Genomic DNA, 12,536 nt, shown 5'->3' on the forward strand with positions numbered 1-12,536 from the left:
AGCAGAAGGTTGGATTTATTTGAACCTTCATCAGGAGGTAATGCAGAAGCCAGGGTGGGCAGGAGGGGACAGGGCAGAGGGCTGTCCATGGGGCCAAACTCACCATTCCCCCCTCACATATCCCCAGAGCACCCCAGACCCACAGCAGGCCTGGCTTTGGAGGACAGGAAAGCTCCATCCCAAAGGACAGAGATTTTTAGGGGAATCTCAGACAGGGGCAGCAAGAGCCAGCTCCAGTGACAGGATCTGACCATGACAGATGCACAGCCACCATCAGCCTCTATGGCCCAGCCCTGGTGGCTGGGGGCTCGTGTCTCCTGGGGCCAGCAGCCCACATCCCACACCATCAGCTAGGACTGAAACAGTGTTTTGGGAATGGCATCCATCTTCACCATGTGCAGAGAGGCCATGTCCTGCTCCTGCTGCTTGAGGGGTTTGACACCAGGGCAGGACTGGACCTTCAGGGGCTGGACATTGACCTTCTGGCATTGCTACATCCAGACAACCTCCCTTCTATGGCCCAAGGGCAGGCAGGGAGGTGTCCAAGCCCTGGGAATTCTACACACTGAAGGAAGCTGCTTTCTTCAGGCACAGCTAATATTTAGCCACAAAACACCTTCATAAATCAATGAGTGCACAGAGACCAAGTGGATTAAAAAACAAACAAATAAACAAAAAGACTATTTCAGTTTAATAATGGTTAATGCTGGGGTGCCCCACACCCTCCCCAGCCCAGGGAATCCCTCCCTGCTCCCTGGTGGGACCCTTGCTGGCCACTGTCACCCCGTTCATCTTCCTACCCCCCACATTTGGGGACTGATAATGGCCAAGGCCATCCAAACACAGCCAAAGCTGTGTTTGTGTTGGGATTTGGGACCTGATTGCAGGAGATTGGTGGAACATTTTATCCCCCCTGGGATCCTGACTCTCCTGCTGAGTCAGGGCCCAGCCCTGGGTGAAACACAGCTGAGAGGGGAAGGGGTGCCTGGGAGGGACAGAAAAGGTACAAGCTCAGCATTCCCTGAGCCATGTGCCCCACCGACGGGGTGGGGAGGGACAGGAGGAGAAATGTGTCCCCTCCTGTCCCTGGGCTGTGTCAGTAAGGGTAGGGCGAGACAGAGATGAGGAGGAGGAAGTTGCTGGGTGCTCGCTGCCCGTCCGGGACCAGCGCCTGCACCTGGAGCCGGTGAGTGCCGGGCTCCCGCAGCGGCCGCAGGGTGGAGATGATGCCCTGGCCCCGCTCGCTGCGGAGGGCGAAGGGGCTGTCGAGGTCCTGCTCCAGCAGCCTGAAGACGGGGCGGTGGCGCAGGGCGGTGGCCGGGGTGAGGCGCACCACGTCCCGGCGGGCAGCGATGCCGAGGGGCAGGGGCAGCAGCTGGTACTGCAGCGTGGGGGGGCCGGCCGGGCCGCAGAACGGGGGGCAGCGCCCCACGCACAGCCTGCGTGAGAGATGGGCAGTGTGGGATGTGGTGGGTGCCGGAGGGTGGGCAGGACACTCGGGGTGGTGGTGAGATGGGGAGAGCGGGATGGGCACTCCCAGCCCCACAGCACGACTCACCCTGGGCTGGAGCCTCTCCGGTACCCAGCCGGGCACGGCACGTCCATGCAGAGGGCACCTCCACGGGTGTTGAAGCACATCTGGCCCGAGCCACACTGGATTGTGCCCTCCGTGCACTCATCCACATCTGCAGGGAGAGAGAGGACAGGTCTGAGGGTGCTGGGGTGGTTGAGATGGGGGTTCAATCCCCAGCTCCCCCACACTCCCACATCTGCCTGGACACTGAGGCAGTGAGACACAAGCACTCAGACTGTGGAGATCAGAGGCTGGGAGCAACTGTCCTGAGAAAGGAGAAATACTTGCAGCCCCAAAAGATGACCATGGGCCCCATGGGGACGGGGCGCCCCCCTGGCCCCCCTGCACTGACCGTGGCAGGTCTTCCCGTTGGACAGCAGCCGGTAGCCAGTGGGGCAGAGGCAGCGGTAGCTGCCCGGGCTGTTCCTGCACTCGTGCTGGCACTGGCTCAGTGTCTGACACTCGTTGAGATCTGTGGGATGAGAGGGGTGAAGGCAAGAGGGGAGGATCAGTCCCCTATGGTGCCACTACCTTGTGCCAGCCTGGCTCTCACCTCCCCTTCCCAGCACAGCAAAGACCACAGGGTGCAAACTAAGTGGTGGACGGGGCAGCAAGAAGGACACGAGGGACCTTTTGGGGACAAATAATCTCTGAACTCCCTTCAACGCCCTTCCCCAGGCACGCTCACCAGTGCAGGTGCCGTTTCTCCTGATGTAGCCCGTGGGGCAGGGCGGGGCCCGGGCACCCCTCCCTGCATCCTTGGCCACGCGGCGCAGGGCGAGCTGGGTGTACAAGGATCGTCCCCGTGGGCGGCTGCTCGGCCCCTGCCGGCGCAGGGGAGTGTCCCGGGGCCCGCTGCTCGCCGTGTCCCCTCCCTCCATCCCCGCTGGGCCACACCGCCCGCCCGGCAGCACGGTCATGCCAGCGGGGCACAGGCACTCGTAGGAGCCCCGCAGGTTGCGGCACTCGAAGGCACACGGTGGGGGAAAATCCAGGCACTCGTTGACATCTGGGGGACAAAAGAGGTGGGGAGTTGCAGCTGGATGAGGAAACTGAGGCTGGAACAGAGCGGGGGCGTGACCATGGGTCCTGAGAGCCCAGCTCGTACCCAAGCACGGCCAGCCCGTGCCCAGCGTGCGGTAGCCAGGGGGGCAGGAGCAGCTGTAGGAGCCGGCGGCGTTCTGGCAGACCTGGTTGTAGCGGCAGGCATGGGAGCCCTCGGTGCATTCATCCACATCTGGGGAGAGAGGACAGGGTTGGGGGGACAGGGAAGTGGCACCAGGTGCCCCCTGCCATCCTCGTGCCCCCTCAGGAAGGGTCCGTACCCATGCAGTACAGCTGCCCAGGGTCTGGGATGAAGCCCAGTGGGCACTGGTCTCTGTCAGCACCTGTGAATTGAACAGAGAGAATGTGGCATGTCACTGCGGGGACATGGCCTTTGCAGACACCCAGAACGACAACAGATCTCCATCCCCACACTGGGGACTCCCCTGCTTACCTGCATCAAGAGAGGCACGGAGCTGGAAGCGGAGCTCCTGTTTGGCTGGGTCATAGGAGGCTGTGATGGCTCTGGCCCGGAGCTGCTGCACCCGGGGGGGCTGTGGCCCCACGGGGGGGTCGAACACGATGGTGTGGTTGCAGTGGGCACGGACGAGGCGCCCATCCCGCAGGAAGTTCTGCACCGAGCCCCCGGAGAGCTGCCCCGCGCCCGTCCGCACGTAGCGCTCGCTGAAGTCCTGGGCAGAGGCAGGGAGGGGGGTCAGGCCACGGACCCGCCGTGCTCCCGGCATGGCAGTCATGGTTCCCATGGGGATAATGGGCAGTGCCAGCACCTGCAGCAGCAGCACGGCATCGCCAAAGCCCTCCGGCACGGAGCCACTGATGACGCTGTCCAGCCGCAGAGCGCCGGCGCCACCCGCGCCCCGGGCGAGGTGGGTGACCCGCAGGAGCTCCCCTGCCAGGGGGGAACAGTGATCAGCACCCCACAGCACCCCCACACACAGCTCCACTCTGCATCAGGGATGGTGCATGGGGGAGGTGGAGGCTGAGCTGACCAGGCTGTGCTGTCAGGGACCCCTCACCTGTGGCAAAGTGCAGCAGTGACTCGTGCTGGAAGGTGCCCTGCGTGAGCAGGAGCCCGTTCTGGGCCACCCCGCGGGCGTGGGCCAAGGACCAGTAAATGGGGGCAATGATGGTCACCAGCACTCGCATCAGTGGCCCTGGGAATGAGGAAGAAAGGGTGTCACCATGGAGCCAGCACCCTCCTGGGGGAGCACCCAGGCTGTCCCATCCCTCCTTGCCCACAGTGGAAGGTTTGGGGGAAAAAAGGTTTGCTTCTGGGGGGAAAAAAGAAATAAAAACCTTTCTGCCAAGATTTACATCTGACAGAGGTCGAAACTCTCACCAGGGTGAAGGTAGAAATGTCCACCCACCTATGGCAGGTGGAATGCTCCCAATGCTGCTCTGGAGGGTGGTGGTGCTGGATTGAGAGTCCCCCAGCACGCTGGCATCAAGGCTGGAGACACTGAGCTCGTGGCCATTGATGACACCGACCAGGCTGCCCCGCACCTGGTGCAGCTCCCCTGGGGCAAATGGGATCAGGGGTCAGGCAGCAACACTGGGACTGCACTCTGGCTCCCCTCTCACTAATTTGCATGTCAAAAAAAATCTTATTTTCTGGAGGTGAAAGCAGCCAGAGCAAGGCAGGACATGTCCCTGCCTGGCTGCAGCAGTCCCCAGGGACCCCATGGCTCCAGGCACAGTACCATGTTGACAAGGGATGCTGTGAGTGTGGCCCTGTGCCTTGTCACACCAACAGGCACTGACACCCCCAAACCCTGCTCTGTATCAGCCTCAAGGTCCTGGCATAGCCCCAAGCTTTTATTTGCTTCTCCAGCGTGCCTGGCAGCGAAATGCCACCAGCCACACAAGGGCACATGGGGCACCTGGCACTTCCTCCAGCCTGGCTCTCTGCTCCCGAGGGGCAGCAGGAAAGGATGTGTCTGTGCACTCAGCAGAGCCCTGGGAGAGGGGAATTTAATCACGGGCAGCTGAGGCAGGAAGGCTGAGGAGAGGCAAGTGAGGGAGAGGCTGCTCAGGACAGGGCCTGCTTGGCCTCCAGCTGAGCAGTGCAGGAGAGGACAAAGCAGAGTTTGAGTCACAGGGGGTAGAACAAGCCAGGCAATGTCACTCCACAGCACCGCGCTGGAGGTCTCACCCCGGGTGGAACAGCCCTGGCAGGCAGCCCCAGCCCCCGGGGCAGGGCACACACCCACCTCGGACATGCAGGGAGGCGTGGGCGACAGCAGAGCCCAGGGCACTGCGGGCGAGGCAGGAGTAGCTGCCGGCGTCACGGTGGGCGACAGAGGGCAGCAGCAGGGTGGCATTGGGCAGGACACGAGCGTGGGGACCCTCGGGCACGGGCTCCCCGTCCCGCTGCCACTCCACGGAGGGGGTGGGCTCCCCTGACACCGCACAGTGCAGCAGCACCTGCTGCCCGGCATGGACCGTCACCTCTGCTGGTGTCACTGTCACCGCAGGGGCACCTGGGCAGGGAAAGGGGTGCAGGTAGTGATACAGCACTCCCCACGGAGCAGGGGGAGCTGGAGGGGCTGAGAGGTGACATCGTTTGCAGTCCCTTAAAAGAAGGGTGCGGAGGGGGCCAGCACTCACTCTGCAGAACGAGGGTGACAACTTTTGCTGCCGTGCCCGCGTCATTCTCTGCCACACACCGGTACTGCCCCACATTGGTGCTCTAGCAGGACCAACAGCATCAGCACAGCGTTTTGCTTTGCCAGGAAAGCACCCTGAAAGGTGCCAGCACCCCCCGGGCCCCGCTCACCTCCACAGCACGGATGGCCAGGGAGCCATTCTGCAGCTGGTGCAGGCGCCCGCGGGCCACCACCGGCACCCCGTCCTTGCTCCAGCGGATGAGGGGCTCAGGGTGACCCTGGGCGTGGCAGTCGAGGAGGACATCACCTCCGGCGTGCTCCACCTGGTAGGTGCTGGCCTCCCCCTGTATGACAGGTGCTTCTGGGAAAGGGAGAGGGGTGGCAGAGGAGGGGGGCTGGCCGGGCTCCCCAGTTTCCCTGCCAGCACCTACCTGTGACAGAGACGAGGACAGTGGCCCTGGTAGCCCCGGCGCTGTTCTCGGCGTGGCAGACGTAGGTGCCGCTGTCCGTGGGTGTGGCTGCCTCCCGCCGCAGGATGCTCCGCCCGCTGTGCCCCGAGGCACCATCTGCGGGGTGCAAACCCCCAAAAACGGTGGTTGGCGATCAGCTGGTTACAACCCCGCACGGCCAGACGTGCTGGCACCCCGGGGACCCTGAAAGGTGGGACAAGGGTGGCACCAGGATCGCATCTCCCCCATATTCAGCATCCCCTGCCCAGGTACCAGTGACGAGCTGCCCGTTGGCCATCCAGGAGACGCGGGGCTGGGGGCTGCCCACTGCGGCACACACCAGCTCCAGCCTCTCGCCCCGGCTCAGGGTGATGTCTGTGGGCAGCTGGGTGAAGGTGGGCAGGCTGTGGATGGAGAGGGAGAGCCGGCGAACGGCCCTCCCAGCGGAGTTCACCGCGGTGCAGGAGTAGCTCCCAGCATCCCCTTCCTGCATGAGGATGAGAGGGAATGATCTTGAGTCTGGGCTCCAGCTGCGGCCCTGGCTCGCTGAGTACAGCTGTACTGGTTCTTGCACACCTAAAAAGTCACAGTTTGGACAGAGCCACTTTTTCCAGCCCACATTAGCAACCTCACACAGCCCCAACCCCCCAGCCTGTGGCACAAAACTGCACGGGGCTCTCCCTCTGCCAGATGTATCCACAATCAGCCAAAAGCTCTTCAGCGGCAGAAGCCACTTGTTCATCACCACTCCAACCTCTCAGCGCCCTGGGGGACGGTGCTCACCTGGACATCCCGGAGCAGCAGCTCCCCGGAGGGCAGGACTGTGGCCTTCCCGCCCTGCACCAGCACTCCCTCCCGGCTCCAGGACACGCGGGGCTCGGGGACACCACGGGCGGCACAGGGCAGCAGCACCTCCAGCCCCTCTGGGACCACCAGCTCCAGTGGGCCAGCAGCAATGATGGGGGGCACTGCACGGGGCAGAAGGGCAGGGACAGCAATGATGGGGGGCACTGCACGGGGCAGAAGGGCAGGGACAGCAATGATGGGGGCACTGCACGGGGCAGAGGGGCAGGGACAGCAATGATGGGGGGCACTGCACGGGGCAGAAGGGCAGGGACAGCAATGATGGGGGCACTGGATGGGGCAGAAGGGCAGGGACAGCAATGATGGGGGCACTGGATGGGGCAGAAGGGCAGGGACAGCAATGATGGGGGCACTGGATGGGGCAGAAGGGCAGGGACTTGCTCACAGCTCGGCAGCCACGTTTGCTGTGGGGCGCTGGAGAGGGGCTGAGCAGAGCAGGGAGAACTGGAGCTCTGATGGCTGCTGTACCTTGCACAATGAGCCTGGTCCTCCCCGCAGCCGTGCCCGAGGGGTTGCGGGCCATGCACAGGTAGGTACCTGCGTCCTCTGGGGCTGCTCGGAGGAGCCGGAGCTGCCCCCTGGGGAGCACCTTCAGCCCAGACCCTGGCAGAAAGGAAGGACAGGATGGGGCAGTGCAGCTGAGCCAAGGCACACAGAAGGATGATGTGCAGGGACTGCTTCCCCCACAGAGGTGCCTCTTCCCAAAGAATCTCCATGGAACAGCTCCAGCGGCCACTACACCCACCAAGGACAGCAGCCAGCAGGACCCATGTACAGTGACAAACCCCCGGCACCTAAACCTCCCCCTAGGTAAAGGCTGACAAGTAATGTGGGCTCTGCCAGCCTCCAGCTCACTCCTGCTCACCTCCAGTGATGCCAACACCATCCTTTTGCCAGGTGACCTCCGGCCGGGGGATGCCCGTGGCCTCGCAGGACAGCACCACGCTGCTGTTGACCATCGCCATCACCATGCCAGGCAGGGGCTTCAAGGCAGGGGGCTCTGTGAAGGGCAGGAAGTGCTACCCCAGGAAGAGGGGACAGGACCCGCAGCAGCAGGACCCCGGAGCTGTGTTTACCATGCACTGTGAGCCAGAGGTGCTTGCGGGCCGTGCCCGCGGCACTCCGAGCCGTGCAGGTGTAGCGGCCGGAGTGGGCAGGCAGCGCCTGCCGGATCTCCAGGGCTCCTGGAAAACAGCAGCAGGCAGGGGGGAGGCGGCGGCAGGGCTGGCAGGGACCCCTGTCCCCCCCAAGGTTGTGCTGCCCCGGGCTGTACCTCTGGGCAGGACACGGTAGCCCCCTCCTCTGCTGCCCAGCTGAGCCCCCCCCTTGCTCCAGGACACCGTGGGCGGGGGCACGCCCGAGGCATAGCAGGTGAGGACTGCAGGGGACAGCCGGGTGACAACCACATCTGTAAGGTCATCAGCAATGGTGGGGGGCACTGCAGAAAGGAGGGGGGGAGGTGAGCAGGCAGTATGGCAAATGTTGAAGAGGATTCTGTCCCTGTTCTTATGGGCACAAGTATTTCTCTCCCTCTTGTCTACCCCCAAGCCCAGATCTTGGGTGGGCACCCAACCCAGTGTGGGGCTGGAGCACACCCAGGTCACAGCCCAGGCGGTGACAGATCCTGGGAAAGCCACTCTCAGCAAACCCCCAGCCCCAGGAGCTCACCATGGACAGACACGAGGAAGGCCTTTCGAGCCTCTCCAGCAGCGTTGGTGGCGATGCACTCAAACCTGCCCTCGTCCCGGGGAGCAGGGCTGGAGATGAGCAGCGACCCTAAGGACTGCAAACTGCGGGCAGAGCACACATCAGGATCATCCCTGTCCCCCAGGGAGCAGCAGGAGGGGCAAGACCCCCTAGGGGGGAGCCCTTTGGTGTACAGGTACCTGTAGGTGCCAGATGGGAGATGCAGGCTCAGAGGATGGCCGTCCTTCTCCCACCTGATGTGGGGCTTGGGGGACCCCCAGGTGTCACAGCCCAGCGTGGCTGGCTGCTGAGCTAGCAGGGTGAGGTTGGAGGGCCCAGGTGTGATGGCAGGAGGGACTGTGGGAGGGCGTGGCAGCCATGAGCAGAGGACAGCAGCACATCATTGCACTGATGAGGGCAGCCCAGCAGGGCTGGGTTGCAGGAGGGTGAGCCCAGGAGGGATCCCTCTGACTCTCCCACTAACCCAGGACATGGAGGTCCAGGCCTCGCCTGTCAGAGCCAGCAGGGCTGGATGCCATGCAGAGGTAATGGCCCAAATCCTGGGCCTGGACAGGGTCAATTTGCAGGGAGCCACCAGGCAGGAGCTGCAATCTGAGGAGGGAGAGCTGGTGAACCCTGTGGGGGCTCTGCATGGGCAGGCTGCATCACACAGGGAGCAGGAGTTGGGAAGGTGACAAGCGCCATTGCGGCCACCTGCAGCTCTTGCCCCAAGCTGGTGTGAGGACAGAGCACAGCAATTCACAGGGTGACTGGCACACTAATCACCTGTTGCTGTGGAGGGTGGCACGATCTGAGCACCAGCTCTTGGTGCCACCAGCCCACAGAGCCTCATACCTGTCACTCCCGGGCAGGGGCAGGAGCTGGCCGTCCTTGCGCCACGTCACCTGAGGCACAGGCCACCCCTGTGCCTGGCACGGCAGCACAGCCGAGGTGTTCAGCAGCACCTTCACCTCCTGGGGGCCTGCCTGGATCTCGGGGGCCACTGTGGCAGCACCCAGAGACAGCACCGAGAGTGTGGGACAAGGCTGGGGGAGGGAGGGCGCCAGCCCAGAGCAGCACTGGGGGCTGGGGCGTGTCCAGCCCTGCCATCCCTTCACCCGACCATAGGCCACCCTATAACATCCCACATCCTGGATTTAACCGGGAAGGGGCCGGCACTCAGGGCAGGGCAGGGCAGGGCAGGGCAGCACTCACCGTGAACGCGCACCCGGATGCGCGGGCCGGTGTCCCCGGGGGCGCTGGTGGCCCTGCAGCTGTACTCGCCACCATCCACCGCAGCCACCGCCAGGACCTGCAGGAAACGCCCCTGGGCCAGCACCTGCCTGCGGGCATCCTCCTGAAAGCGCCGGGAGCCCGTCAGCAAGCACCCAGCGTCACCCCCAGCCCCCGCCCCGTGCTGCTGGTGACAGTGGCCAGACCCTGACTGCGACTCTCCGTGATCCCGTCACAGGTACCTGCAGCAGGGAGCCCTCCCGGTGCCACTCGATGCTGGGGTGGGGCTCAGCACCCTCTGGGCACTCCAGGAGGAGCTGCCCCCCTGGCACAGCCGTGATGATGGGGATCTCCCCGGCACTGGCAATGCTGGAGGGTGCTGTAGGACATGGGCCGGGGGTCAGGGTGTGCTGGACACCCCCATCCCGGTCCCCACAAGTCATGCACAGGTGCACAGGCCCCACTCTGCAGGACCAGCACTGTGCTCCAGATCCCTCTTTTGGAGCCCACACCAATCCCAAAAAAGGAGGTTCTGGCTCTCTGTTCCCCCAAGGGCTGGACCATCCTGCAGCCCCCCCTGCTAGCCCTCTCCTCACTGCTCTGCTGGGATCACACTACCTTGCATGCTGACATGGAAGCTCCTGCTGTCTTCCCCTGCAGGGCTAGTGGCCAGGCAGGTGTACAGGCCAGCATCAGCCACCTGCACAGCCAGGAGAGGGAAAAATTGAGGTACAAAACCAAAACCAAGGTAGGGAGAAAAAAGTAGAACTCCTACCTCAGTGCTGTCAATGTGGAGGGTGCTCTCATTCCCTGACATGAGCGAGGGTCCTGCCAGCAGCTGTCCATCCTTCTCCCAGGTGACAGTGGGCACGGGGACACCTGTCACCACACACCTCAGCCCTAGAGGGGTGCCCACAGCGATGGATATCTCAGTGGGATGGGACCCAGCCTCGACACGGGGTGGCTCTGCAAGGTACACAGCAAGGCAGGAGGGTTCATCCTTCATTGCTCCCAAAAAATTGGCTAAGCTGCCCTTCCCAAATCCCAGAGGGATGACACGCACCCATCACCACGAGGTGGAAGGCTTTGCTGACCTCTCCCACTTCATTCACCACCAGGCATGAGTAAATGCCTGCATCAGCTGGTGCCACAGCCACCAGGCTCAGCTGTGGGCCACCAGGCACCTGGGCCCTCTGCTGCCCTAGGGGCTCTCCGTTCTTCAGCCAGGTCACCGACGGTGCTGGGGACCCGGTGGCTTTGCAGGTGAAAGTGACATCGGAGCCCTCGGCCACCATCTGCTCCTCGCTGCTCTCGGGGCTCTCCAGGACAGGGGGCACTGGGGAGAAAAGTCAGGTCCCCAGACACCGGGGGTGGGTTTGGCCACTCCCTGCTGTCCTGCGAGCAGCCAGAGGTGGCTCAGCCCTCCTGCAGGATGCTCTGGGACTGCTCTCAGACAGATCCTGCTTTGTTCCATCCTGTCCACCCCACCCCAGCAGTGGAGGAATACACGCTGTGCATTGCACCCTGCTCGGGGACGGGGTGCAATGCACAGCGTGTGCTCTGCCAACAAAGCAGTGCCCAGGTGCCCCCGCTGCCGGGCCCTCCCCACCCCCCTGCCCTGTACCCTGGATCTGAAGGACGAAGCTGCGATCGGCCACTCCTGCCCGGCTGGAGACAATGCAGGTGTAGAGTCCAGCATCGGAGAGCTGAGCCTGGGAGATCCTGACCCGTGGGATGGGAAGGAGACATCAGTTCTGGGTGACACTCTGCCACTTCAGGGTGCGGCAGGGTGCAGCCCTCATGCAAACCCGCCCCCAAAGCCTGTGGCGGACCATTGCTGCAGGGTCACTTCTCACCGGAGGACGTGCCCAGCCGAGAGCAGGGTGACACGAGGGGACAGGCGGAGGGGCAGCCCGTCCTTCAGCCAGCTGACGTGCAGAGGAGGGGACCCCCGTGCCCAGCACTGCAGTGTCACCGCGGCGGACAGCACTCCACGGGCCACCTCCGGGTCATCGGTGCCTCTCTCGATGGTGGGAGGGACTGGGAGAGGGGACAGAGGGGCTGCTGGGGCTGTCGGGCTGGGGGTGGCCCCGGCGCTGCCCCGCAGGTCCCAGCCCTGCTCACCCAGCACGTTCAGCGTGTGCAGCCGCGTGTCCTCGCCCAGGCTGTTCCGGGCCAGGCACGTGTAAGCCCCGGAGTCGGCAGCTCGCAGCCCCTCGAGCAGCAGCGCGCTGCCATCCGGGGACACCCTGCGTGGGGAGGGTGGGACAGTGACCTGCGTGCTCATCCCGAACGTGCCCGTGGGGCACAAGTGCTCTGTGCTCAGTTTACAGCCAAGGATGAGGATTCTGGGCACACTGCAAGGTCAGGGCGTCCACTGGGACCCTGCAGGGTGACAGTGGCCATCCCAGACTCCGAGGTTTACCCCAGGATGACATTCTCCCAGCTGAGAGCCGGGATGAGGCATCCCAGACCAAGCAAGGGGAAGCAGCAGCACAGCTCACCGTGCCTTGCCCAGCGATTTTGCACGTGAGGACACTGAACCCCAGGGGTGTCTCCCCCAGACTCACCGGGCGTGTGAGGGGGGCTGCAGCCCCAGGGGCTGCCCGTCCTTCAGCCAGGAGATGTGGGGGGTGGGCTGCCCCTCTGCCCGGCACTCCAGCCTCACCCTGCTGCCCTCCAGCACGCTGTGCTCACTGGGGTCCCCTGCACTGCTGATCCGGGGAGCCACTGCACCGAGGAGAGAGGGAGGCTGAGGAAGAGGAGGGGGACGAAGGCTCACCTCTAAGGCAGAGCCCACAGGGAGCAGGCTGCCTCAGGGAAGCCCTACCTCGCACCAGCACCATGAAGTCCTTGCGTGTCTCGGCCCCCGGGCCCTGTGCCAGGCAGGTGTATCTGCCCTGGTGGAAGGGCTGCAGGGGGCTGAGCAGGAGCTGGGTCCCCCCAGACACCAAACCCTGCTCTGGGCTCATCTCTGCAAGGAGACAGGGGGAGTGGGGGCTGAGCAGTGCTCCTCCACTCAGCCCTCCCCAGGCTCATTGTCGTGCTTCCCCCCCAGAC

At 64.0% G+C, this 12,536-nt stretch overlaps 1 protein-coding gene across 1 annotated transcript in view; it reads right to left on the reverse strand.

Moving 5' to 3' along the window:
• Window positions 1-652: 652 nt before the first annotated feature.
• Window positions 653-12,536, reverse strand: part of HMCN2 (hemicentin 2) — a 33,090-nt gene continuing 21,206 nt past the window's right edge. The window contains exons 46-79 of the mRNA XM_059865230.1: window positions 12,307-12,450; window positions 12,047-12,206; window positions 11,601-11,725; window positions 11,333-11,516; window positions 11,101-11,198; window positions 10,540-10,812; window positions 10,252-10,442; window positions 10,095-10,176; window positions 9,719-9,855; window positions 9,459-9,600; window positions 9,099-9,246; window positions 8,728-8,855; window positions 8,444-8,600; window positions 8,226-8,347; window positions 7,831-7,995; window positions 7,634-7,741; window positions 7,423-7,557; window positions 7,026-7,160; window positions 6,477-6,661; window positions 5,967-6,180; window positions 5,676-5,810; window positions 5,415-5,605; window positions 5,246-5,327; window positions 4,849-5,118; window positions 4,006-4,155; window positions 3,655-3,792; window positions 3,406-3,527; window positions 3,072-3,309; window positions 2,899-2,961; window positions 2,682-2,810; window positions 2,262-2,582; window positions 1,926-2,045; window positions 1,559-1,685; window positions 653-1,439 (exon numbers count right to left, since the gene is read on the reverse strand). Of these exons, the coding sequence (XP_059721213.1) occupies window positions 1,097-1,439; window positions 1,559-1,685; window positions 1,926-2,045; window positions 2,262-2,582; window positions 2,682-2,810; window positions 2,899-2,961; window positions 3,072-3,309; window positions 3,406-3,527; window positions 3,655-3,792; window positions 4,006-4,155; window positions 4,849-5,118; window positions 5,246-5,327; window positions 5,415-5,605; window positions 5,676-5,810; window positions 5,967-6,180; window positions 6,477-6,661; window positions 7,026-7,160; window positions 7,423-7,557; window positions 7,634-7,741; window positions 7,831-7,995; window positions 8,226-8,347; window positions 8,444-8,600; window positions 8,728-8,855; window positions 9,099-9,246; window positions 9,459-9,600; window positions 9,719-9,855; window positions 10,095-10,176; window positions 10,252-10,442; window positions 10,540-10,812; window positions 11,101-11,198; window positions 11,333-11,516; window positions 11,601-11,725; window positions 12,047-12,206; window positions 12,307-12,450 (5,462 nt within the window). The 3' untranslated portion in view covers window positions 653-1,096. The remainder of the gene's footprint in view (window positions 1,440-1,558; window positions 1,686-1,925; window positions 2,046-2,261; window positions 2,583-2,681; window positions 2,811-2,898; window positions 2,962-3,071; window positions 3,310-3,405; window positions 3,528-3,654; window positions 3,793-4,005; window positions 4,156-4,848; window positions 5,119-5,245; window positions 5,328-5,414; window positions 5,606-5,675; window positions 5,811-5,966; window positions 6,181-6,476; window positions 6,662-7,025; window positions 7,161-7,422; window positions 7,558-7,633; window positions 7,742-7,830; window positions 7,996-8,225; window positions 8,348-8,443; window positions 8,601-8,727; window positions 8,856-9,098; window positions 9,247-9,458; window positions 9,601-9,718; window positions 9,856-10,094; window positions 10,177-10,251; window positions 10,443-10,539; window positions 10,813-11,100; window positions 11,199-11,332; window positions 11,517-11,600; window positions 11,726-12,046; window positions 12,207-12,306; window positions 12,451-12,536) is intronic.

This window comes from Haemorhous mexicanus, chromosome 21, assembly GCF_027477595.1.
Source record: "Haemorhous mexicanus isolate bHaeMex1 chromosome 21, bHaeMex1.pri, whole genome shotgun sequence".
Classification (NCBI taxonomy): domain Eukaryota; kingdom Metazoa; phylum Chordata; class Aves; order Passeriformes; family Fringillidae; genus Haemorhous; species Haemorhous mexicanus.